The sequence below is a fragment of the Lactuca saligna genome, chromosome 3 (genome assembly GCF_052625555.1).
Source record: "Lactuca saligna cultivar CGN05327 chromosome 3, ASM5262555v1, whole genome shotgun sequence".
Lineage (NCBI taxonomy): Eukaryota > Viridiplantae > Streptophyta > Magnoliopsida > Asterales > Asteraceae > Lactuca > Lactuca saligna.
In genome coordinates, this window is record NC_136419.1 from 122485165 (window position 1) to 122511351 (window position 26187).

Below are 26187 nucleotides of genomic sequence, written 5' to 3' on the forward strand. Positions count from 1 at the left end.
TATATATAGAATTAATTTATATATTTGAAAGCCTTTTATATAAAGTTGGTGTATATATATATATATATATATATATATATATATATATATATATATATATATATATATATATAATGTAGTCATGAACTTATGTGTATGATACTCCATGTATTACTTTTGTCTCCCCATAGAAATAGGGACATGTATGGGCTAGAAATGCTTTTACATTTCTTTATTATATCCCCCATGCATGCTAGACATAGCCATACTCCTTTCACCTTTTGTGTCTCCTATTTATGCTTTCTAGTAAAGATAAAAGTATGGCATTCATGGGAATTGTAACATCCTGAGTCCCAGGTATAGTATTTAATTAAGTTATATTCATTTTTTCAAGGCGACTCGACGAGTTGGAGGCCCCAACTCGCTGAGTAGAGATGGAGATAGCCACATGATTTTTAGAGTCTACTCGATGAGTTGGAGGACCCCAACTCGATGAGTAGGTGCTGAGTGTGAAAACCCTAATTTTCAGGGTTTGTACCCTATTTAAAGGACCTTAAGCCTTCATTTCCACCTCCCTTATCATTTTGACACACTGAGAGAAATCCTAATCCAACTGTATTCATCTTTGTGAGAGAGAGAGAGAGAGAGGAAGGATAATATTGTATGGTCTAGGGCATTTTTGGAAGAAAATTGAAGAGAAAAAGGGTTGGAACGAGAAGAAGCCCCTGGATCCGGTGTTATCTTAGTGCTAGATACTATTTGGAGGTAAAAATTTATCGCCTTGATCATTTTTTGGTTAGATCTCTTCCCTAGGGAGTTTATGGTCACTTCCATCCTTTGTTTAGGTCCTTATGTTGTTTGGGCTTGCCATGGAGTTGAGACTTAATATCTGGACATGATTAGGTCCCTTGGGCCTAAAGATTCAAGCTTTATCAAGCTATTGGCCAGCTTCCATGTATTAAATCCTCTATAGAGCTTGTTATGGCATTTTGAGCCCTAGATGCCATGCATGGACGTAAAGCTTGCAACTTTACGTGATATTTCAGCCTTGGAAGGCTAGATCTTGAGTATGGGGCCTTAGTTCTGCTTATAAATGTCTGAATGAGAAAATGGACTAGAGGGACTCGACGAGTCGACGAGCCAACTCGACGGTCGGTTAGGGTTTTCCCCTATAGTCTGAACACGTGCAAACTCGATGAGTTGATGAGACAACTCGACGAGTTGAGTTGGAGTTTTCCTGATTTTCTGAGAACAGGAGGGACTCGACGAGTCGCATAGGTGGACTCGACGAGTTGGGTCAACACGGACTGTTGACTCGAGTGTTGATTTTTGTTGACTTTTAGGGTTTGTTCATGTTATGGATTATGGAGACCATGGAAGGGTAAAATGGTATTTTCACCCTTTCCAAGAGTTAGTAAAGGGGTTAGCTTAAAATCTTTTGAGTTGTTGTTATAAAGTGTTAATTGGAGATGATTATGACATATGTAGGTGGAGTCGAGACTGATCGTTGAGTACGAGACATACTTTCTTGGCTTACGAGGTGAGTCTTCTCACTATACTTAACTGAGTGGTAATATTGTGTGACCGGATGATCTTATTTGAGTTATTGACCGGAGGGTCTTATTTGAGTTATTGACCGGAGGGTCTTATGTGCTTATACTGAGTTATGTGATATCATGCATTTTGTCTTTGTGATTTATGCTGTACATTATTTTTGTGCTTTATTGAGTTAGGATCGGAGGTTCCAAACCGAGTTGTGAGACCGGAGGGTCTTCATTGAGATACCATACAGGAGGGTCCGACTCGAGCTGTGAGACTGGAGGATCCTCACTGAGACACATGACCGGAGGGTCCTTATTGAGATATAGCCATGAGTGGCTAATTATTTGTGCATGGTATTTTGGGGAACTCACTAAGCTTCGTGCTTGTAGTGTTGTGTGATATATGTTTCAGGTACTTCTCAGGATCGCGGGAAGGCATCGGCTTGATTGTACACACTAGTTTGAGATTATGTTTTTGAGGATTCTGGGATATTACCAAACATTTTATGGTCTTGTGTTTTGAATAATTTATACATTTGGGATTTTGAGATATGAGATTCTAGATTTTATGTGATTTAAAAAATGAAAATTTTGCTTGAAAATTTAGAGTGTTGCAGGAATTGGAACTATTTCTCTTGGATCATTTTCTTCTTCATTTTGAGGCTCAAAAACATGATTAAGAAGGCTCCCACTTCTTTCTCTTACAATTGGTGCTAGATAAAAGTCCCTTTGTTGGTTCAGCTTTAAACATATATTTGGTATATATTTCTAAGGCTTATGAAAAACAAATTAAAAGTGTTATACTAGCATATTATGGTGGTTTTATTCTTCCTTTGGTGGATACTTCTAGAGAGCTTAACTTAGAGCTTATTGACACAATTCATCAACATCCAATATCCCATGAGAACCAAAGTCTTCAAAGGTTTTAACACTTTTCTTCCATGGTTGTTTTAATCTTTCTATGTCTTCCAAAAGATCCTTGGTGGGTAAAATAAGTTTAAGTTTTATTCAAAAATCATAAAGCTTCCGTTGCCGTTTTTACCGTTTTTGAAATAGAATTTTTTGAATAAACACCCAACATATATCTATATAACTTAGTCTGGAGGTTTTCTTAATCCATGCTATGCTGACAAAATGTGTAAATCTTGAAATCACTTTTGGATTTAAAGAAAACATCTCAAAGGTTGGAATCATAATTTTAATATGAATATAGAAGATGTATTTTTATATCAAAATGAAGGGAACATGTGTGTTTACTAAGAACTAGTGGGAGAATAGTGATATTCCTTATCTTGTATGAATGAGACATATTTAATCATGAGAAATTACATTCTAATTATGAAATGACTTTTATCTTGACTCAGAATGTGTTTCTAAGATGAAAGACTTAGGAAGGACAAGACACATTCTTGGAATGTAAAATCTATAGAGATAGACAAAGATGAAAGTTAAAAGTTTTATGCCTTTATACATGTTTTTGCAATATCTTGAAAGGGATTAAGACACAATATTCTTTTGGAAGATTCTTGGCATTGTCACATGGCACTATTTTGAGCTAGCCGCAAAAGGACCTAAATCATAGGTTTAAATTAGCTGAACTGATTTAGATTATATTTGCTTGGCAAATGAATCCATCATTTATGTCATATTATGCACAAGACTAGGTATATGATTATCCGATGAGTACACCATAATATACCAAATGAATACATGGTTAAGTTAACGGGTGACTATAGGAACATTCTAAGAGTAATTTAGAAGAACTAAGAGAATGTATGTGAGATAATCAATTTAGAAAGGGATCTTTGTGTAAAGAACTACACAAGATGCTGACTTCTAAACAATAAAGATAATTATGAATTATAATTGGATTAGGACTTAATTAAGGAATGATGAGTAAGTTTTCTGGGAATGAGGTCCAAGCAAAACATAAGTACACAATCTATACAAAAGAAGGATACACTACTTTAGAAGTAGAAATCAAATATGATTGGATGAATGAGTTCATTGAAAAACTATGTTGATTTCTTCCATTCAAGGATCACATAGAAATCTTTTTGATTTCGAGACTATACTTAACCAAGATAAGAGACTCTATGTCATGAAAGAATACCAATCATATTCTCCAATATATTTAATTATACTTAGAGTAAAGTGAAATATAGAGATGGTAGTATTCACAAAACTCACACAACTCACACATAGAAATCTTTTTGACTTCGAGAGTATACATAACCAAGCTAAGAGACTCTATGTCATGAAAGAATATCAATCATATTCTCCAATACATTTAATTATACTTAGAGTAAAGTGAAATATAGAGATGGTAGTATTCACAAAACTCACACAAAATAAATTTAGTCGGGCCCATTAATAAAGCCCTTATTTTGAGCTAAGCATGAATGGTCAAACATTAGCTATAATAAGACTTTATTATTCTAGAAATGGGATTTTAATTTTGATTTAGTATTTGGATATTGGAACAATGTAATAACAAGTATTATATAATGTTTTGATATATTTAAATATGATCATCACATCAATACTTGTTGTGTTCTTTATTAACATGTTTAATCGATGAATAATCTTATTATTGTAAAGTTTCATACTTGATTATAATTTTGGGAGTAATTATAAAGTAGACTAATATGAATTGGATTGGTTGACTCTTACTAGATGAAAGTAGGAAAGTAGTTATAACCAACTTTCATAGGTGCTTGTCAGAGAACTAGTATTGAACTGGCCCGCATCAAGATCACCTCATGGATCATTGTGATGAGTGATACTTGATTAAAAGGTACTATATTTGTATCCTTAACACTTGATACACATAGTGGGTCTTAAATGTAGGGAGTTTTGTGCTTTAACATGGTCAAATGTTGATCCTTATCCAGGTAATTATAAAGGCCATATTCAAGTGGTGTAAACTATGCAAGACTCTTATGTAGTCAAGATGAGATTTGTTCCTCTTATGTGTTGAGAGTTAGACATCTAAGACGCCTTACCAAAAGTTGAACACCAGATGAGATTGATTGCGATCTGTATCTCATTTACCAGATGATGTTTGTGGAAAAGGCATAACTGATAACTTACCTTATACACCAATTGTAGCTTCAAGTTATACACCAATTGTAGATTTAAGCTTCTAGGAATTGGATGTTGATAGAATGGCACAAAGTCGTATGTTGTTGGGGGTTGTGAAATGCTGGTAGACGTTCACCACTGTCTATATCAATCTAATATCAGTCTTGTTCAAGTGGGAGATTTAAAGATCTTGTATGCTTAAGAGTGATACTAAAATGATATTTCTAATTAACATATGATAGTAATGGGTCACACTAATAACAACTTGTTACTTATTAGAAATTGATTTTAATAAATATTAAATAAACTCTTATAATTAATTGGAAATTAGTTATTTCTTGGAAATTATAATTTTCATTAGCAAGTAACATAATATATCATATGATATGATTTATTAAGTCATGTACATCTTTTAAACTAGAAAGACTTTTTTTGTTTATCCCAAAAGTTAAGTTTTATATTTTATTAAAGAGTATATAAGATTCATCAAACTTTGACTTTCTTATATAATTTCTCTAACTAGTTAGACTAGTTATGGTCTTTTGCTTACTATAATAAAAAGAATACATGTCATAAAAGGTACGGGAGACAGTTAGGTGTAGGGAAAATAATTTGCTTAAACTGTTAAGGACTTATGGTTAAAGATTATGCTTTATATAAAGGCTTTCATTCTTTCTTTCCTAACACTCCAAAAATGTAAGTTGTATGTGTGTGTGGATTCTCTCTTTTTTTTTTTATCTTTTCAAGAACACTTTCTTATTTTTTTTTCTCTCTTGAAGTTCATATTGGTTATGAACATTAAGCTTAAGAGTTAATAGTGAATGTACTAGCATCTATATCAAGTTGGTTTCATGTTGGTGTCTCAAAGTTTCCACATTCTTATACAACTTCCAAGCCTCCCCTTGAGGACTCAAATACAACAAATGTTGTTTTCTTCATCTTCTTCCTCTTTGATTGTTGTTTTTCTTTCCAAACTTTGCAAGGAGATCAATGGTGGGTATAAACTAGTTTTATGTTTATTCTAATTTTAAAGTCTTCCGTTGCTAAAATATTATGTTCTTGAAATTAATCTTTAAATAAAAACTCAACTATATATATATATATATATATATATATATATATATATATATATATATATATATATATATATATATATATATATATATATTAGGATCGGGCGAGGAGTCGAAAAATAGTGAGGACTGCGAGGATAAATCTTGGCGTTTATTGGTTTAAATGGGTGGTTGAGATGAATCAAAATTAATAAATAAACAAAAATATCATCCAATGGCATTTTCTATAAATAAATAAAGCTAGGATCATTTTCCAATTAGAGTGCAAATGTTTGGGGGTCAAAATTGAATAAAGAAATGGCGGTTTGTTGCTGGAACGAAATGCATGCACAAAACACGCGTCGCCATCTCCCTGGAGCAGACTTGCGGTGTAACAACCGAGAAAGTTCTGTCACCGATAACCGTTAGGAAAGAGTAAGAAAATAAATGTATTTATTCCATAATATAATAAAATATGTTGTTACATTTAGACTTAAATCGACATATATGATAAAAAATAAGCATCCAAAAACGTGTACCGACTTTTAAAACGATTAATATAGTTAGAAAGTACTTGTTAATGTGATCTCAAAGATATAAAATTTATAAAAATCGGACTCCGATTGGAGGAGTTATAGATTTAGTTAAAAGTAAAAATGAACCGCATAATTAAAATTACTTACGTCAAAATGGTATTATATAAGAGATTGGTTGCGTGTTTGCTTGTGACGTCAAAAAGAGAATCGTAGTACTCCTTAATATTAGAACTTTGAGATAAATAATGCTTAAAACGGGATCTTTATGAGAGAGAAATGATTTTTTTTAAAATCATTTAACCTTACCCCCATTAAGCTTAAAAATAAAAGTCAAAACTAGCGAATGCAACCTATAGGGAAGTTGTAGTACTAGTTTACATCGTTACATAGATATAAAGAGGGCTTACATGGGAGCTTGCACGAAAGATATATGATTTTTCTAAAAATCATTAAGTGCACGTGAGGTGCGCGCTATGCCCGACACGCACCTGAAACCAAATTCGAGTAGATTGTGAGTGACATGGCCAAGTGGGGGAGTGAAACATGGACTATTCTTGATGAAGCCACAATGTTCATGCACAGCAAGCAAAGATATTTGCGCTACACGCGCCTCTAAAACTCAACTATAAATAGAGGATAGTGAAGCCTCAGTTTGCACACTCATCACAAGTCTCTCTCACTCTCTATCTCGAAGTGCTGTGATCATGAAGCAGTCGTCGAAATCCCAAGCCCGATTCTACCCAACATCGGCGGTTTCAATAACTCCTGGTGAGTTTCACGGCCCTATTTTACTATTTTAAATGGTTTAGGGAGGGGGGGGATACATGCTTATCAAATGGTTTATCAAATATTTCAAATATTGATAGTTTTATAAAGCATGATATATTAGGATAGTATACCCACATATACATTGCCTATTTCTAAGTTATGATACTATGCCTAAAACTTATGATACCCAATAGAAACATAAATGATTACACCTAGATGTTATGATGGACAAATTTCTAGGGTAACTTAGTACCTAGAAGTAATGTTAGTCAAATATATGGATATGCATTGTACTTAGTTGTTACTTTGCCTGAATATTCTGTTTTTTAAAATAATCATAATTAGGGTATATATGGTTAAAAGATATATATATATATATATATATATATATATATATATATATATATATATATATATATATATATATATATATATATATATATATATATATAAAGACAATTATTAGGGAAATAAGTAAATAATTATCATATATATAATAAAAGATATATAATATAATTATGGTAAACAATTTTATTAAAAGGTTAAAGTTTAAAATATTTAAAAACAACTCAGGTTAATGCGTTAGTGAGCTTTATTATTCATCATTTAGCCTTGATTAAATTCGGCTACCTCGACCTATAATCGTTTATCTTGCGAGATCCAGAAAGATATGTATAGATCTATACAGGGTTTAACATCTCCACCTGCGATTGGAAGCTATAATCCTGTTAGGATACAATTCCTTAATTTAAATTATTTTCGACGCATGATGAACCGTCGTGTGGGGAGATTATAGTCTGTAGTGTCCATTATAGGGGCTCATGGTAATACTACCCGAAAATCTTAAGGTAATCAACTACCCAGAGGGACGTCTTCGAGTAGTGAATATTATAATAGATTAGGATTGATAAAAATATCCTAAAACAAATTATAATGAAACAGTTAAAAATCCTAAAACACATGGTAAGTTAGGATCGATAAAATATCTTAAATGAAAGACTTTTAAGAGATAAAAAGATTTTAAATCAAAAACTTTATAAAACCTGTGAACTCACCAACATTATGTTGACATTTTCAAAATACATGTATTCTCAGGGATATAAGTGTGAAAGAAAGACTCGAATGAGTGGGAGTCGTCATGGAAGAATGCTGGAAGTTATTTCGGTTTGTTCTATGTTTAACTATGTTTAAAATATATGTTTGGTTTATCAAAACAATGTAACGTTTATATTATAATAAATAAAATTATAATTTATGTTACATTTTTGTGTATTGTTCAATATATCTCATTGCCGAGATCCAATTATCCCTACGTCACTCAGTCTGGTGTTTCCACTATGTTGGGTGTGACACGCGGACACGTGTCATCGTATGGATTAATGAGTTTTTTTGTTTTTTCAAATATCATTTTTTACAATAACTTTTTTTTCTTTGAAAAATATAATCTGAAAAAAAAAAAACCAAAGCCCTTAAACTTTAAATATCTACAACATAAGCTCAATTATGAAATTTTGAAAAAAAAATATTTATTTAACTTTGAATTTTATAAAACATCATAGAACAAATTTTCTGCAAATAAGGGTTACTTCTACTCAACATATTAGTGACTTTGAAAAAATAATTTTTTGAATTTTTCATATTTTAATGTTAAGAAATATTTGTTTTTATAAAATATAATGGATTTTTTTATCAAAATTCAAAAAAGCAATAATAGGGCTCTTCTTAATTCTATTTTAATAAGTTTGTAAAAAAATTTAAAAATATAGTGTTCAGGATACAAACATTTTGTTTAAATGATTTTAAATTTTTATAAAAATAAGACATGAAAAATTTCTTTCTCCTAATTAAAAATCATTTTAAAGGTTTGTTAGATATCATAAATTATGAAATTTTGAAAAGATTTTTTTTTTTTAAATAAGGTTGTTTAGATACCAAAAGTTATTGTAAAAGATTATAAATATTTTTAAAAAAATATTGAACATAATATGATCTAAAATGAGATAATTCAAAATATTTATGATTCATTAAAAGTTATGATTCAACATTTTTATGATCCTTAATTTGTTATTATGTAAACATATTTTGATTCAAATATTTTATGAAAATTAATTCTATATTTTATGATTTAAAATTAAATGATTCAAAATATATATTGATCCAAATTTTTTTTGAACAAATACTTTTTTTAATTGAATATATTATTGATCCAAAATCATATAATTCAAAAATGATATTATCCAAAATACTATGATTCAAAATAATTTAATTCAAAAATTTTATAATCAAGAAATAATAAGATTCAAAAATAGTATGAATGGATATTATGATCCTTAATATTTTTATTATTTAAGAGTTTTATAATTGTTAAACATTAAAAAATCAAACTCATATTTTGTTTAAAATATCAAAAAAAAATGTAAAAAAAGCAACAAATATAAAAAATAAAAATAAAAATAAAAATAAATAAAAACACGAGTATAAAGAAAACCAAAAAAACTCTGAAAACCGAGTATATATGTGTTTAAGAAAAAAACTTAATATAAAAATAATAATAATAATAATATTTAAAAATAACGAAAAAAACGGAAAAAAATTAATAAACCCTACTTATATGGTATTCCATGGATATTCGTCGCACGTATTTTAATTATCGATTCCGTATTAATTACCACTGACGTGCGTCACATTCGAAAGCGTTACACCTAAGTAGTCCTCACTATTTTTTGACTCCTTACCGGAACCGGATCCTATAGGGGTGAGCACGGTGTGGTTCGGTGTGTTTTTCAGACCAAACTGAACCGCAAACCACATTTGCGGTTATTTAAAGTGAAAAACCAAAATTTGCGATTTTAATACGGTTGGGTTTTGATGGGTTTTTTTTTTTTTTTTTTTTTTGGAGGGGGGTGGGGGTTTAGCTGCAAATATATATATATATATATATATATATATATATATATATATATATATATATATATATATATATATATATATATATATAAAACAAAAAATATTAAGGTTTAAATAGTATGATGGAGATGTTACTTCATACATATACGTGGCGTTGATTGGGTGACACGGTAGTTTCGACGTATTTCCCTGTTGGAGGGATTTTGGAATCCATGCTTTGACATGTAAAGATCATTTCTTTGGTATGCTTCTTCATATCTAACAGGTAAACACTGTCTAGATGTCGTATGAGCAAATTTCCATTCCTCATCCAGTGCAGTATCGATCGACCCCAAAGAAAAAACGACATCGGGCCATAAGTTAACACCTTCGTCCAATATCCATCTCCATCCATCCTCCACAGCTCGATTATTTCATAATATCGTCGATTTGTCATATAATTTTCTTCCTCAATGAGAATGGCCACACAGAAGTGGATGCGCCCTCCTAGAACCATGAAACCCAAACAGTTTGTCATTTGGTTACCGAATGAGGGAATTGATATCTCTGTGAACTTTTCCGTCTTCGTGTCAAACCTCATAACTGAATATGAGAGAATAAAGGTTCCTCCTCTATCCACTTGTTTTAAGAAATTGAGTTTTTCATTCAATAGAATATGACTTGGCTGCTCCCAGTAACTTCCACGCGAAGTCCATTCGGAAGCCCTTTGTTGGAAGTCCGCTGTTGACTCAACCATTCTCCATGAGTTGGATTTCAAGGAGTATATATAAATATTGAGATGATGGGTTACACGTAAAAGCCTGTAGTCGTCATCAGAAGAGATATAATACAACCCGAATATACCTTCAGAGATCTTGTAACATTCTTTGTGATAACAACCCTTTTTAGGTTCAGACAACATCTTATAGTCACCTGTCAAAGGATTCCATAAAATAAGATCATAATATTCGCCAGGATTTTGGGGCTGGATTGTGCCTATGCATAATAGTCCATGCAAAGATGTTAAGATCGACATGTTTCCCATAAATGGTAAAAAAAATGGTAAATTACGGGCCACCACCAAACCATCTTTAGGTGTTTCACAGTCGATGCTATACATATGTCGTTGGGTGGTAGATACAACCAGATATTTGTGGTGGTTTTGATGATCATCGTTGCTAACCACGTGGTGATGGTACGTGCTGGCAAAAGCTCCCGATTTGAGGTACAAGTACCATTTCTTGCAAACACACATTGCATTGGGTAGAGCTTTGACCGGCAGCCTTGGAAGTATCTGTAAAAATAGTATCTCCCATGGAAGCTTCGTGGTGATGGTATTACGGGGAGTGTGGGGCTCCGCCATGATCTATAATATTGCTTAGTTTTCTCTGTGGGGTGGGGATATAATATATATAGCCATATAGGTATATATAGGGAGAAGGAGAAGAAGTTTTTGTTTACTTGATAATTAATTATGATTTCTACTTTTATAAGCTGAAGCGAGAAGCGAGATTTAGGAACATCTATACAAAAAATGTGGTAAAAAGTGACCAAATCAACGATTTCCGTAAAAACCCCACCGGAAAATAAGGCTGAACCGATCAATTTCAAGAGGTCTTCGGTCAAGGAGAAGAGGCTCTTGTTGCTTAGGATTCAAAGGATTTCCTCAAAATGTGGATGAAAAACACTACAAACCATCGGTGGTATTCTGTCATAAATGGGTAATTATTGTGACAGATTTACAACGGATTGTGACGTATTACCGATGGAACGTTCTTTGACCAGGTTTGACCGTATTTTCCGACCGACACTGACCGTCACTAAATGATTTAATTTATAAGAAAGATTCTAGTTTTTTTGTATACAAAATGCAGAAAAAACTCATTAAATTAATCGGGTAATAATACTAATACTCAACTGCAAAAGTAATACATATTAACATACCAATTGTCTAATATATACATAAAAAATGTCCAATACAATTACAAATGTGTACCTAAGTATTTAAAAAACATAGAACTAAGAAAATACATTTAAAAGATACAATTTAATCAATGATTAAATTCAAAGCAAGGCAGAGGATACGACCAAGAATCTCACAAATCACACACTACCATGCATTAATGTAACATCACTGGCTTCACCATCTTTAAAGTAAGTTTGTGATAAAGTTTGTTATCTGCAAAGGTAGGAAGAAAAGAGATAGTATCCTTATCTCATATCTACAACCAAATGCACCAAACATAACTAAGGATCAAGATAATAATCAAAAGAGAATGTTCCAGCCTTCCAGGTCCTAACTGAATTCAAAACTAGGCTTAATCCAATTTTGAAAACATTACTCTTCGGTGTTTAGCCTTTATGTTTATAAAAGCTAAAAAGCATGAGATAAAGAAAAAGGGGAAATAACACAAATACCTTAGGAGGATTGGTCTTTTGAATCCCTAAACTTATTTCATTATTTATGAAGGAACGAAGTAGCAAAGAGCCTGTCTTTTAGTCCACTTCACATGTTTTTCCCGGTTTTATTGACATATTGTCAAAATTTGGGGCCATCTCTACTATTCATTATTTTCCTCTGTGTTAACTGGAGTGTACCTATAATTTTATTATTATTATTATTATTATTATTATTATTATTATTATTATTATTATATATACTATTAATCTTTAAAAGGGTCGTGAACAGGAATTTTTTTGCTTTCTCATTTCTACTAGGGATGAGCAAAAGGACCGAACCGGCCGGAACCGGACCGGAACCGGGAACCGGCTTCGGCCAAAATCAAGAACCGAACCGGCCCGGCGGTTCTATCGGTCCGGTTCTACTGGTTCCCGGTTCCTACCGGTTCTTGTCGTGTCTTCAAATATTGGAACCGGTCCTTGAAAAATAGCATCATACGGTTCCGGTTTTTGCCGGTTCTACTGGTTCCGGTTATATCGGTTCCGGTTCCTACCGGTTCCCGGTTCCAAAAATCTACAAAAATAACGTCCCGGTCCCGGCCCGACCGGTTCCATCGAGTTCCGGTTCCGGTGCCGGTTCCGGTTCCGGTACCGGTACCGGTTGGTTCCCCGGTCCATTTGTTCATCCCTAATTTCTACCACTTAAGTTTTCTTCAATTACTCCTTTTGCCACGGGCTGCTTGCTTTAGAGTTACTTTTATTTCTCATTTATGCCCCTTTTTTCCTTGGTTTATGCATTTGCCACCGGATATTTTTTTTATCCTTGGCCGCCTTAATGCCTAAAAGAACCGACATAAAGTTATTCTAGATGGTCTTAAAGTGATTGTAGATAGACATCGGCTTCTTGGTACATCTTGCGTTCTAATTTTGCTTTCTAATTCGTGCTTTTGGATTTCTGTTTGTCGGTATATCACTTTAAGTAGACGTCGGCTTCTTGCTACATCTTGCGTTCTAATTTTGCTTTCTAATTGCCGCTTTTGAATTTCTGTTTGCCGGTATCTTGCGATTATATGTTCTTTTGTTGTTGGGTGTTTTTGTTTTTGTTTTTTTTTTTTTTAGTTTAGGTATCTATAATTGCTGCTATGTGCTTATTTGATGTCTGGAGTTTTGTCTTGCAAGCGTCCCTTATCTAGACGTTTAGCTGGTATTTTACCTCCTGAGATACCGTCTTTGCCTATTTTGCCTGCTTATGATGATATTGGTGATTGCAATTTTGTTTGTGTTTCGTGTTCTGCTCTGTTCTGGTTTGATGAAAGGGTTAAGTATTTATCACGTCCACAGTGTCCTGCTTATAGCCGTTGTTGTAGGTCTGGCTCTGTAGTCTTGCCGTATTCGCTTGCAACTCCTCAGTTGTTAGCGACTCTTTATGATTTCCCCCCTTTTATAAAAAATATTAGGGGTTATAATAATATCTTCAGTATGACCTCTTTTGGAGGTAAAGTTGATGAGGATGTTAATAAAACGGCTGGTCCTTATGTGTTCAAGGTTTCTGGTCAGGTTTGTCATTGGATAGGTGCCTTTGATATACCTGATGAAAAAGGACCTAGATTTTTATAGCTTTATATTGTAGATACAGAACATGAATTACAGAATAGGTTGTCTGCAGTTGAAAGGAAAGACGCTCAGTCTTTAGATCCAATGATTGTTGAAACTCTTATGGGTGTTTTCAATATTCATAATGAGTATGTAAGGACTTTTAAGACTGCGAAAGACCTTGCTGTTGAAAACAGTTTGGTTGACTATGCGGTTTGTTTGTTTAATAATGTCCCTGACCGTTTATATGGACCTCCAGCTCATGGTACTTTGGGTTGTACTGTTGTTGGTGAAGACGCAATAGGCAGTACATACGACATAGTTATACATTCCAGGAATGGTGTTCCACGCAGGATTAGCAAACTTCATCCTAGCTATATGGCTTTGCAGTATCCTGTCCTTTTTCCGTATGGTGAAACAGGTTGGTCTCCGCGTTTAAAACTTCATGATGAGAGAAGCAGTAAGGTTAGAAATCTTACTATCAATATGTATTATAGTTATCAGATACATGCAAGGAATGGTGTATGGTATCTTTTGTTAAATTCTTGTAGACTGTTTCAACAGTATCTGGTGGATGCATATGCATGCATTGAATTGTCAAGGCTTGATTTCTGTGAACACAATCAGAGCCAACTCAGATCAGCGTATGTTAGTGGCATTTATGATGCACTTTCACGTGGTGATACTGAAAGTCGTTCTGTTGGTAAGCGTGTTTTTTTGCCTCCATCTTTTGTTGGTGGTCCAAGATACATGTACAGTCACTATCAGGATGCTCTTTCTATCTGCCGGGAATACAGGAATCCACAGTACTTTATAACTTTTACGTGCAATGTTGGATGGCCAGAAATCACACGTTATATGAATTCCCATCATCAAACTGATGTTGGTAGTAGAGCTGATATAATTTCACGGGTATTTCATATGAAAGTCACTGCATTCATTGCATATCTGAAATCTGATAAGACTTTTGGCCCTGTTTCAGCATGTAAGTTCCTTTCTAACTTATGTCTTGCTGATTTATATAACAATTGTGTATTTTTTTATTCTAACATTTATATATATATATATATATATATATGTATATATTTTTTTTGTAGATCTGTATACCATTGAATTTCAAAAGAGAGGGTTGCCTCATTGTCATATACTTATATGGGTTGAAGACTCACATAAGATAAAAGATCCTTCAAAAGTTGATGATTACATTACTGCCGAGTTGCCTGATCCTGTTTCAGAGCCACTGTTATATGAAATTGTTACCAGGTGTATGGTCCACGGACCATGTGGTTTGCTGAATTCTAAGGCGCCCTGTATGAAGGATGGAAACTGCAAGAAAAAATTTCCTAAGTCGTTTGTCTCTACTACGGTTTTTGATAGGGACGGCTACGCTCATTATAAAAGAAATTCAAGTTCACTTCATATGTTGCAGAGTGGTATACAGATAGATAACAGATACATAGTTCCGTATAATAAGAGGTTGTCCAGTCGTTTCAACGCACATATTAATGTTGAGCATTGCGGGTGGAATATGATGATTAAGTACCTGTTCAAGTATGTATCAAAGGGAATGGAACGGGTCAGATTTGTTGTTCAGAAAGATACTCAATGTGCTGATACGTCTGTCTATGGACAATGTATAGTTGTTGACGAGATAAAAAATTATATTGATGGGCGTTTTCTCTGTCCCCATGACGCTGCATGGCGGATACTTGATTTTCCTATTCATGAGCGTGATCCCCCTATTATTATTCTTCCTGTCCATTTGCCGAATATGCAGTCGGTATTCTTTAAAGAAAATACTCAAATCAAAGAGGTAGTCGAAAATCCCACCTTTGGTAGTAGTTTGTTGTTAGGTTGGTTTGAAAAGAATAGATGGGATTCAATCGGTCGCGAACTTACATACGCCTCTTACCCCACGAAATATTGGTGGGATGACAGGGAAAAATGTTGGAAAAGAAGAAGGCGTTCAAACTCCCGTGCACTTGGTAGACTTATATTTGTCCACCCAACTGGTGGAGAGTTGTTTTTCTTGAGGATGTTGCTGTCCCACCAAAAAGGTTGTAAGTCATATGAAGAGCTTCGCACTGTGTCAGATGTAATGTACGATGATTTCCGTAGTGCATGCAATGCATTAGGGTTGATTGGAGATGACAAAGAATGGATGGATGCTTTTGTGCAAGCTTCTGAGTGGGCGACTTCATCTCAGTTGCGGTCTCTTTTCTGTTATCTTCTGCTTTTATGTGATGTTAATGATCCCATGTGTTTGTGGGACATTGGATGGAGAAAAATGAGTGATGACTTAGTTTATAGGATGCGGTCATCAAATCCTACTATTGAGTTGAATATAGATGATAGTCATATACAGCAATTGGTCTTATTTGAATTAGATCACATACTAAGGTCGTCTACTCCACCACGATCTATTTTGGACTTTCATCTACCAAAACTAACAGATAGCAACATCACACTGTTAAAAAATCGTCTCTTCCTAGAAGAAACTTCTTATAATAAGGTAGCTCTTATTTCTACTCATGACCATATGTTGCCACTACTGAATAATGCACAGCTGCAGGTGTACAATGACATTCGCTCTGCAGAGGAAACACAACAGCAAGTGCTTATATTTGTTTATGGTCATGGAGGAACCAGCAAAACTTTCTTGTGGAATACATTGCTTGCTTATTTCCGTTCAAGAGGAAAAATAGCACTAGCTGTTGCTGCCTCAGGAATTGCTTCTTTGCTTCTTCCATCAGGAAGGACAGCTCATTCCAGGTTTAATATTCCAATAGACTTTTCAGAAAAAACCGTATGCAATATAAGAAAACACACAATGCTTGCTGAGTTGCTAAAGCAAACTTCTATTATCATATGGGATGAGGCGCCAATGAGTGACAGACGTTGTTTTGAATGTCTAGATCGTTCTTTAAAAGATATACTTGACTGTGAAGCAAAAACTTTTGGTGGTATGTCTATGTTGTTAGGAGGAGACTTCCGACAGACATTGCCAGTGTCCCCCAAATCTACACCGTCTGAGATAGTTTCTCTGACTCTACCCAATTCCTATCTATGGCCCTATTTCAAATTATGTAAACTAAGTGCCAACATGAGACTTAAGGATTCATCTATGTCATCGAAAATAGAGTTAAATGCATCAGATTTTGCGACATGGCTGGTTCAGGTTGGAGATGGTAGGATTGGTAATATGGATACTGTTGATAGGATAAATACTAAATGGATTGAAATCCCTAGGTCACTCCTTATACCTCCATCGGAAAACGGGTTAGATTCCCTTATAAATTTTGTTTATGGAGATATCTTTCAAACCAATGTCTCAACAAGCATGTTATCTGGCAGGGCAATAGTTTGTCCCAAAAACGAAACAATACAACACATAAATGATATTGTTATGCGTAAAATTCCTGGGGTTTCAAAGATTTACAAGAGTGCTGACAGCATTGAATTTAACGGGAAGCAGACTACAGAGTTTAATACATTTTATCCGTTGGAATATCTTAATGGACTTACATTTCCAAGCATACCTGCACATTCACTTTTATTAAAAATTAACACACCTATAATGCTAATTCGAAATATAAATCAGAAAGAAGGTTTGTGTAATGGTACACGATTAATGGTCTCACAGTTGTTATCAAATGTGATTGAGGCATCAATTATTACTGGAACCAGCATTGGGAAGAAGGTTTTTCTGCCTCGTATTAGATTTATTCATAAAGCTCCTGATATACCTTTTACATTCATAAGAAAGCAATTTCCTGTTAATGTTTGTTATGGTATGACTATTAACAAAAGTCAAGGTCAGTCTTTAACCAGAATTGGAATATATTTGCCGGAACCTGTTTTCACACACGGCCAGCTTTATATTGCATTGTCACGTGCCACATCTCCAGAAGCAGTTAAAATACTTATGCATTCTGATGATAAAACGACAAACAACATTACAAAAAATGTTGTTTTCAAAGACTTCTTACAAAAAATAAATAACTCAGAGGTTAAACATATATACAATGTTTCTGTTTTTTTCTTGTATCTGATTCATTTTATTGTACCATATTACGTTAACTTTTTAGATGTAATAAAAAATAATGTTGTATTAACTTTTTTCTTATCCAGTTTTAACCATGTCCCAAACAGTAACAACAGTTTCCAATCTACATTATGGATGTCCAGGAACAGCAATACATGTCTACAACTATACTTTAGTTTATGCAACATATACATTTTTAGTATGGGGTCTGTATATAGATGCAAGATATGAGTTTCATTCATGTTTGCAGCTTCGAATATTGCGAATGAGGACTCCACAAGTAAGGACTCAGGAAACATGGTTCTTAGCTGTTGATACAAATGTAAGTTATACCATTATTTTATTTTTCCTTATTCTGTCACAAGTTTATACTAATTTATTCATAATATTTTTATAAGGGTGATGCTGTTCAAATTTTGGGTCAGCGAAAAGACCAAGGATATTTACAATCTGTCCTAATTCCCAGTAAATGCTATACGATTGAAAAATATGCATGCGGAATTCCAGACCGATATCAGAAATGGCTGGATAATGAGGTCTACATAGCTGCTGGAATGGCATCATCAATTACATCTATCCAAGACACACATACAATTCCTGCATGCTGGTTTACTTTCATAACTAAAAAACAAATCGCAAATTACGTGGATCGACATGCAGGTTATCATTTACTTATACAGCATTCACGTTTTTAAAGTAAACACTTACATAAATCGTTAATAACTTTTGTAAACCACTAAATTCCATTTGCAGATTTTATTGGTGTCTTCAGCAAACTTATTAGGTGTACGAAGAAAAACAAAGAACCATATCTATTACTAATATTAAAGAATGAATTGTAAGTAAGGTATTTTTATAATTATTTTCATAAGGTTTTAACACGCTTTATAAATACCAACATTAGAGGCGAGGATATTGCAATAAGCTTATGGAAAGAATGCACGAACATACCTTCAAAGTTTGATGTTGTTGGTTTGGAAAATACTGTTGCTCCCGTTGTTGTTGCGATAACTAGTATAAAGATTTCAACCTATGATGGTATACTTTTTTTTTACTATTCTGATATCATCTATTAACTTGTAACAAATATATTTTTTACATTCATGTTATGTATAATTGGTAATTTAAAGGTTCCCTAAGACATGGAATAAGCAGTGCAAGTCACCTATACATCAATCCACCAATTCCAGAAACACCGCTTCTAACGGACAGGTATTTTAACGCATATAAAAACATTTTAAATATTTCGTTACTGATTAATATAATTTCCCGATTGTACAGTTTTCGTACGTTTAGTGACTCCTCTATATTTTTCGACATCCCAACACCATTAGGAGACATATTACAAAGAGGTCATCCTAAACTCCTGGTATATTTTTTTATTAATGCAATTTAAATTATGTAGATTATGACAACATATCTATTATGCAGAACAAAAGTTTCACTACAAAAGCTGTCATAACTGCGTATGTATTTTCTGATTGTTGGTACCAAGTTCAATGTCCAAATTGCAAGATCCCAGCTTTTAAACAGGGGAAAAGTTGGTTCTGTCCTTCAGATGGTATAATCAATGCACCAACTATAACGTAAGTCTAAATATATAACTTTTATGTTAACAAATATTTAACCAAATCATAGATTTTATACCTACATTTACTATGCAAAACCCCAGGTTCAAGCTTAGTGCAACACTTACAGACGAAAATAATTCTATAGTTGCTCTGCTCTCCGATAACGCAACACAAGACTTATTCGGTTCTACAGCTGATAAACTTATACCAGACGATGACATAAACTGTAGAGGACAACTACCTGCAATTGCCACTACTGTACAAGGAATAGCCAAAAAAATGAAACTTCGTATCACAAACACATCGACAGATACGAACATTCGCTTTATGATTACAGATATCGAAAAAAGTAACCCACAGGAAACAGCATACCCAACAACACCAGCACCACATCATCGATCTCCATCAAAAGACAGCGAGAAAGACTGTTCTTCAGTTCCTCAACACAGTAGAGCAAACGTCAAAAGGTCATTACCATTTGAAAGCCAAGGTAAATATTTCTCTATTATCTGTATACACTACAAAGTAACCTCTTACATTTTTGTTAACAAATACGTATATAATTATATGTGGAAATTTACTATTGCAGACACATCAAATACAAAGCGTAAAAGTGCACGCAAGATAGAATGATCCATCTCCCCTCCGACGTTGATAATGATGACATTATCAGTTTTGCATAATATGTATAAACTAAAGTCCAGAAAACATGTTTTTTAGTCTCAGACTTTGTGGTATTTGGCTTTTTATGATAGTAAATATAAGTAACATATGTTCATTAATCTATCACCTATCGTCGTATATTAACTTTAATTTAAATAAGAAAGATGACAAATTTTCAAATAAAATTTACGATTTCGTTTATTAAAATATTAAAAATGGAATATCTTTACAGAGGATGATTATTTGCTTTACTTTTAGATCGGCCTTCTTTCCCTATGTTTTAATTTAATACAACCTTTAAGCGTAACAAATATATTGACCTTCAACATAGTATAACTTCTGACTTAAAAAGTTCAACGATCCTAACCTTTTTGATATTAAAAACAAATATAATTTTTATCACAACCCCTCTGCTATCAAAACATCACAGTCTTTCATAATTTCTATTTAACCTTCCATATGTCATGATTACCTGCAAAGTCTATGACTACCACATAGACATCAACACACCATTAAACACATATGCACATAGCTAAGAATTAAACTCCTCCCTATCTATAATTCACTGTTATCTTGGAAATATATCATACTTTTAAAACATTATATAAATCGTTATTTTTATTAAAAACAAAAATAGTCATTATCTGTCCACTATTGACCCTTATCCACGATTTAAATAAATCATATATATAATTTTTACACACGAAAATCATACCTGGCCACGTTGTTTAACAAACAACTTGACAACGCATGCTGCATACTAAGCCATGCTATAGCTACGAAAAATTATCATACATCCAACTCTAATACTATCACTCAATCCACCACACACATACATTGTCTCTTCTATAAATAAATGCCATAACCACGACATTAAAAACAATATACTCAGAATGAATAACAGCGATTACAACAAAGGTTTGACCATCATGATCGGATTTCCTTAGGGAAATCGGTGATATACTTGAAGCAATCCAATCTCGACTAGAAGAGAGTTTCCGCATCGACGAAAATATCGTATTATACATAGCGAATCACCCCGACGATGTAGATGTTCAAACACTGCATAACATCTTTGAGAAAGCAAAAACAGAAGATCAGTCCATACAGGACAACGTCTCCTTCATGTTGGGAACAATCCACAAAAGAATTGGCAAGTACAAACGTGGCATGAAAGACACACCCTCCGACTGAAGACCCGATTTCCTAGTATTAAAATATTAGACGTGTTATGTATATACAACAATGTAAACAGGAAGTGTAACCTTTACAATGTTCATAAATAAAATAACTTTATCTATTAACGATTTCGTAGACTTCAAATATTACATGTGTTATGTATATACGACAATGTAAACAAGAAGTGTAACCGTTACAACATATTATTTATAAATAAAATAACTTCATCTATTAAAATACGTCTAAATATTAAAACAACCAAAGTCAATTAAATTTCGAAGGCCTAACCTCCAAGTACACTTGCACATATGAAAAACACGTAATTAATTAGGAGATTACTCATCACACATTTTCTGCAACACGTGTCAGCTAATATTACAAATTTTCTTAAAAGCACTCTATAAATTACATAATGTACCTCAAACACAAACACACTTTATAGAAAACTACCCAAAGATCAACACCATAGTCCGTCACAAAACTCAAATGATGAAGACCATTCGTACACTGAAGCGCAACATCAAAACAACAAGGAAACCTAGCAAAAACACTAACACAAACCCCACACTTTCTAAACTACGCAGTCTCTGCACAAATTTTGGACAATGAAGATGTTTTTAACACAAAAGCAAACACCGTAGTTGTCGCATTAGAGGAAGAAATCAACGAAGGCATCGCAACATTAAACAAATTTTCAGATAATCTTCCAGTGAAGTAGGCATTTACTTCGACTTTTTTTTTCGTATAACACGTGTAATGTTTTAATAATGTAACTTTACATTATTGTGCTTCAATAAAAAAAAATCTTTTTACACCTTTAATGAACGTTTTCATACATTGTTATATATTATACTAACAAAATGAAATATACAAAAAAAGTAAATCCTCTAGAATCTCAAACGCCACCAATACGTTCCATCATATATCATTACTCCTCCAGAAATAACACCTGCATTAAACACACAACAACCAACTTAAATGCAGACTTGTATATTTAAGAAGCATCATCACTCTTCAACACTCTATATTCCAGAAATAAAATCTCATAAAATATGAAACCACAACAAATGGAGCACATACTGAGGAACGTCATTGATCACTATGAGGCTGAGAAAGTATCAATAAAAAAACTCACAAGAGGAATGTTGGGAGCATCAAAAATACAAAAACGAGCTTATAACGGGGATGGACTGCAAACCATGCTACGATAACTACCTGGCAATGAGGGCCATGCAAGATATGGAGAAGAAATACGAGGAGCTAATCAACAAAATCAAAGAAGATATAAAAAAACTTACAAACATCCATATATCTAATAATTATCAATATAATCTATCTTTTTCGGTACTATATTTATAAGTTGTAAGTCAAAAAAAAGTCCTGAATTAGCGCCAATAGGAGCAGTTGATTCCATCTAGTTATTATTAAGATTGTAAAAAATTATAACAGTTCTTTTATTTGATTGGTCATTCTCACCGCTCACCGCCTCTCCCAGGAGCTTCTACATCCACTTTCTTCCTTTCCCAGACTGATTCTCAATGCTTTTATCGGGTCTCTCTCTCTCTCACACACTCTCTCTCTCTAGCTTTGTTACCGGTGCAGAAGAACCCGACAGAGCATCATATGTGATTCAATCGGCGTTGAGGTTGCTTCTGGCTCCTTTTTTTAGATGACGACCGGTTATATTCTAAAGCTAATCGATTGTTTTTCTTGCAACGTGTTTCTTTTTCGCTCTCTAAACTTCACTTTCTATCTCGATTTCTATGATTTCTAGCCCTAATTTCAATCCCTAAATTTTGCAGATGCTTTCCTTCGTTGTCGGCACCCATAAGGAATTTTGAACATTCAAAACCTTCACGACGAAGAACAATCGAAATCATCTCCAGTTCACTCGCTTAGATACGTGTCTACCTTCTGTATTCCAAAGCGATACGTGTCCGATGCTTCGTTTTTCCACCGACACTCTATCCATTTTTTCTTATCTGCTCTGTATTCCAAGGTTGGAGAGTCCTTCGACTTCTCTGGAAGAGAGTCCTTCGTTTTTCAATTTACTGGCTCCGCCCGATTCCTCCTGTTGGTGAAGAACGCCTCCGAAATAAGTAAGATCTTTCGATTCCCCTTTACTGATTTGAGGATGAGTACTCTAATTCTATGTTTCGATTAAATCTCTGCCTTCAGTTAAAGCATCGCTCTATCTTCCTCACCGCCATCTGTGGTCAAAGGCTTGAAATTTTGGTATGCCGAGAGAATGATTTAGTTTATTTTTTCAGCGAATTAATTTGTGATGGGAGTTTTTGTGTTTTAGCCTTGATTGTTCACCCAATTTGATTGTGAGTTTGTTGAAATATTACCGTAGAACATGATGGATGGAGTTTGTTTATATATAGGAGGTACTTCACAGTGGAAAAAAGCTCAGACTTGCTTTTTGGAGGTCTCAAACATATATTTCTTCCACCACTCCCATTGATTTTGCTCCAGGTATGTAACACTTTCCCTGCTAAAGAGTTCCTCCATTTGTTCCTCCACCGCTTCTATTGTTTTCTATCTTCCTTCCTAATTTCACCATCTTCTTTCTACTGTATGTTGCAGGTGTGACCCTTCTTCTCTTATTCTGTGTGTTGTCAATAGGTAATGTTTACAACTGCATATCAATATTTCCTTTGTACGATAATCATGTATTTCTCTTCACTATTGGCGCAGGTCAATATTCCCTTCCAGTTGTTAATGCCAATTGATTAGTCGAAGACCAAAGCCAAGTGTTAACTTCGCCATCTACAACTTATTCAAGTTAACTGAGTAATGGAAATTCAACCTGCACTTTCCAGTAGAAAGCTTCTCAGGTAAAACCCAACCACTCTTTTTCTTTTTAAGTTGTATAATTTAGGCTTTAAATTGGTGGTTTGCTTCCTTTTAGAAGTAGTTTCGTTTTGGTTATTCATGTTTCTTGGTTATTTGATTTTAATTTTTTAGTATGCTGCTGGTAATTTCTATCAATTTAGATTAGGTTTGGGTTTAATTCAATAGTCCACTTCTTTATCTGATTAATAAAAATTGCATTTTCGGTTGGTTTTAGATACATATAAAACATGATTCTTTAGATATAACTTTTTGTGGGCTAACATAAATATTAAGACTTCAACAAAGGTAATTATAAATTTCTTCAATTAAAGTAGCGAATTCATTATAGAATAAACGAAAATACATCTGTTTAACTTGCATTTTTTTTTTATCTGATCATTTATGTGTATCTTCTGCTCAATATAAAGCTAAAGTATCTGCAACTTGATTGGCATATTTTGGTGGAGACTATTGGCGTGGTGTTGTTGGGTTATAATCTATCACTAGGAATACTTTTGAAGATCTGCTACTCATAAATAGGGTAAGTCTCTTCTTTTTCAATCATAAAATTAAACATCACAAGTATTTACAATTATAATCATATTCCAATATTTAACAAAACGAATGTCCAAAACCTAAACAAAGTATAAGAGGTCTGCATCATTAAGAGGTTTGTCCCAATAACTGGCTGAATGATGCAATCATGTTGGTAAGATTGTTGAACAGATCTGCTAATTAGAAAACTTACCATTTTACCCTTCTAATAAAAACAACTTTGAAATGAAAACTAAGTACTCAAAATCTACAATTGTCAAACTAACATTTATATATTATTTTTGTGTTCTTTTAAAGGTAGGTTATAGTATTTTTACCATTACTAACATCTACATTTTGATTAACTGAACTAATAAATCTTTGGCAGTAGGGAAGGTGAAAGCAATGGCAGATCTGCATCAAAGGAGAGCATCTGCATCAAAGGAGAGCAGAAATGGCAAATTATTCTTATCCTTTTATTGCTTTATCAGGTTAGTATAAGACCTGCAATATGTTTCTTTCATATTCTTCACTAAAATCTCAGAAGCACCATATACCTCATTAAATAAAAGAGATGGCAGGTGCATTTTACTTATTTGTCTTATTAACGTTTTCTTCTATTTTATCTCTCCAATGTTTCTTCTTTCAACCACTCAATCTCTATGGAGGCTCGACACAATCATTTAGGTCATCGGTACTTCTTCCCCACTTCGTCGCTTCGAAAGAAATGGGAGAGAGTGAGATCGGTACAACAGCCCCAAGGGGTAGGTGTGCTTGGGTCGTTTCTTTGAGTTGACAGAGGTGTTTGGATTGTTGTTCAAATCAATAGGGACAGTGGAGGAAAAAGAAAGAGGCTGGGCAGGTTCATGAATGGGGTCTTCTGGGTTATCCAGGTCAGATTTCTCATCGCTTTTCCCATTTTGCCCTTGTGGAAAGAACTTTTTTTTTGAAACTAAAGGGTATATATGTCATTGGGCAGCAAGTATACATGTATTTCCGAGGCAGTTGGCAGGCTGTTGAGTTATGTCACACCCCCGAACCAGACGGCGGAAACGTCCGAGGGCTGTTGTGACTCAATTGAATACCATTACATTGAATATACATGAAACATAACATCATTCATCACCATGCATTGAGATAGTATAACTGGTAGAGTTTACATTTAGTACATTGTTTTAAACATTACATCCCCAAAAATAAATTGTTCGATAATAGTTAAACAAACAGCAAGTATTCTCCCCCCACAAAACTGTTTTGACATATTTCAACCATCAGAATTTGTATCTTGTCATTTTGGGCCCTTTAACTTTATATTTTTAACATTTTGAGTCCAAAAATGAGTTTTTAGCCCAAAGAAGTTAATATTAAACAACTTGGTTATTTTTCTAGATATGATTTGTATGTAGTAATATAATTTATGCTAGTATCCTATAACCCAAAGTAAACCTCGGTTTTAAGGGCTTTTTGACTAGATCCAACATCATAATCACACAAAAACACAAATATAAACATAGAAAT

General features: G+C 33.7%; 2 protein-coding genes and 1 long non-coding RNA gene across 11 annotated transcripts in view; 2 read left to right on the top strand and 1 right to left on the bottom strand.

Annotated features, from left to right (window-relative positions):
* The window catches only part of LOC145033923 (F-box/kelch-repeat protein At3g23880-like), a 52905-nt gene extending 41620 nt beyond the window's left edge, over positions 1-11285 (bottom strand). The window contains exon 1 of the mRNA XM_078982400.1: positions 10010-11285. Within this exon, the coding sequence (XP_078838526.1) occupies positions 10010-11209 (1200 nt within the window). The 5' untranslated portion in view covers positions 11210-11285. The remainder of the gene's footprint in view (positions 1-10009) is intronic.
* Positions 11286-13401: 2116 nt separating this feature from the next.
* On the top strand, positions 13402-20088 carry LOC145035932 (uncharacterized). The gene is made up of 13 exons (XM_078984432.1): positions 13402-13803; positions 13897-14304; positions 14404-14824; positions 14937-17654; positions 17971-18206; positions 18283-18544; positions 18638-18722; positions 18789-18922; positions 19015-19096; positions 19166-19253; positions 19316-19470; positions 19557-19945; positions 20045-20088. Exons 1-13 carry the CDS (start codon positions 13402-13404, stop codon positions 20086-20088), a joined length of 5424 nt encoding a protein of 1807 aa, XP_078840558.1.
* A 2676-nt stretch (positions 20089-22764) lies between these two features.
* LOC145037203 (uncharacterized) lies at positions 22765-25960 on the top strand. 9 transcript variants are annotated; one of them, XR_013678673.1, is made up of 10 exons: positions 22766-22942; positions 23100-23396; positions 23476-23532; positions 23685-23775; positions 23887-23925; positions 23998-24137; positions 24564-24676; positions 25058-25160; positions 25338-25562; positions 25649-25960. It is a non-coding gene; the product is annotated as an uncharacterized LOC145037203 (long non-coding RNA). The 9 variants fall into 9 exon arrangements; XR_013678675.1 differs by having other exon boundaries at positions 25061-25160; XR_013678672.1 differs by having other exon boundaries at positions 22765-22976; positions 25058-25562.
* The last annotated feature ends 227 nt before the right edge of the window (positions 25961-26187 follow it).

Coding starts and splice junctions, on each gene's coding strand:
- LOC145035932 (XM_078984432.1), top strand. CDS start 13,402: ATGTCTGGAGTTTTGTCTTGCAAGCGTCCCTTATCTAGACGTTTAGCT. Junction 13,804..13,896: donor TGTTCAAGGTTTCTGGTCAG/GTTTGTCATTGG, acceptor CATGAATTACAG/AATAGGTTGTCTGCAGTTGA. Junction 14,305..14,403: donor ATGATGAGAGAAGCAGTAAG/GTTAGAAATCTT, acceptor CTGTTTCAACAG/TATCTGGTGGATGCATATGC.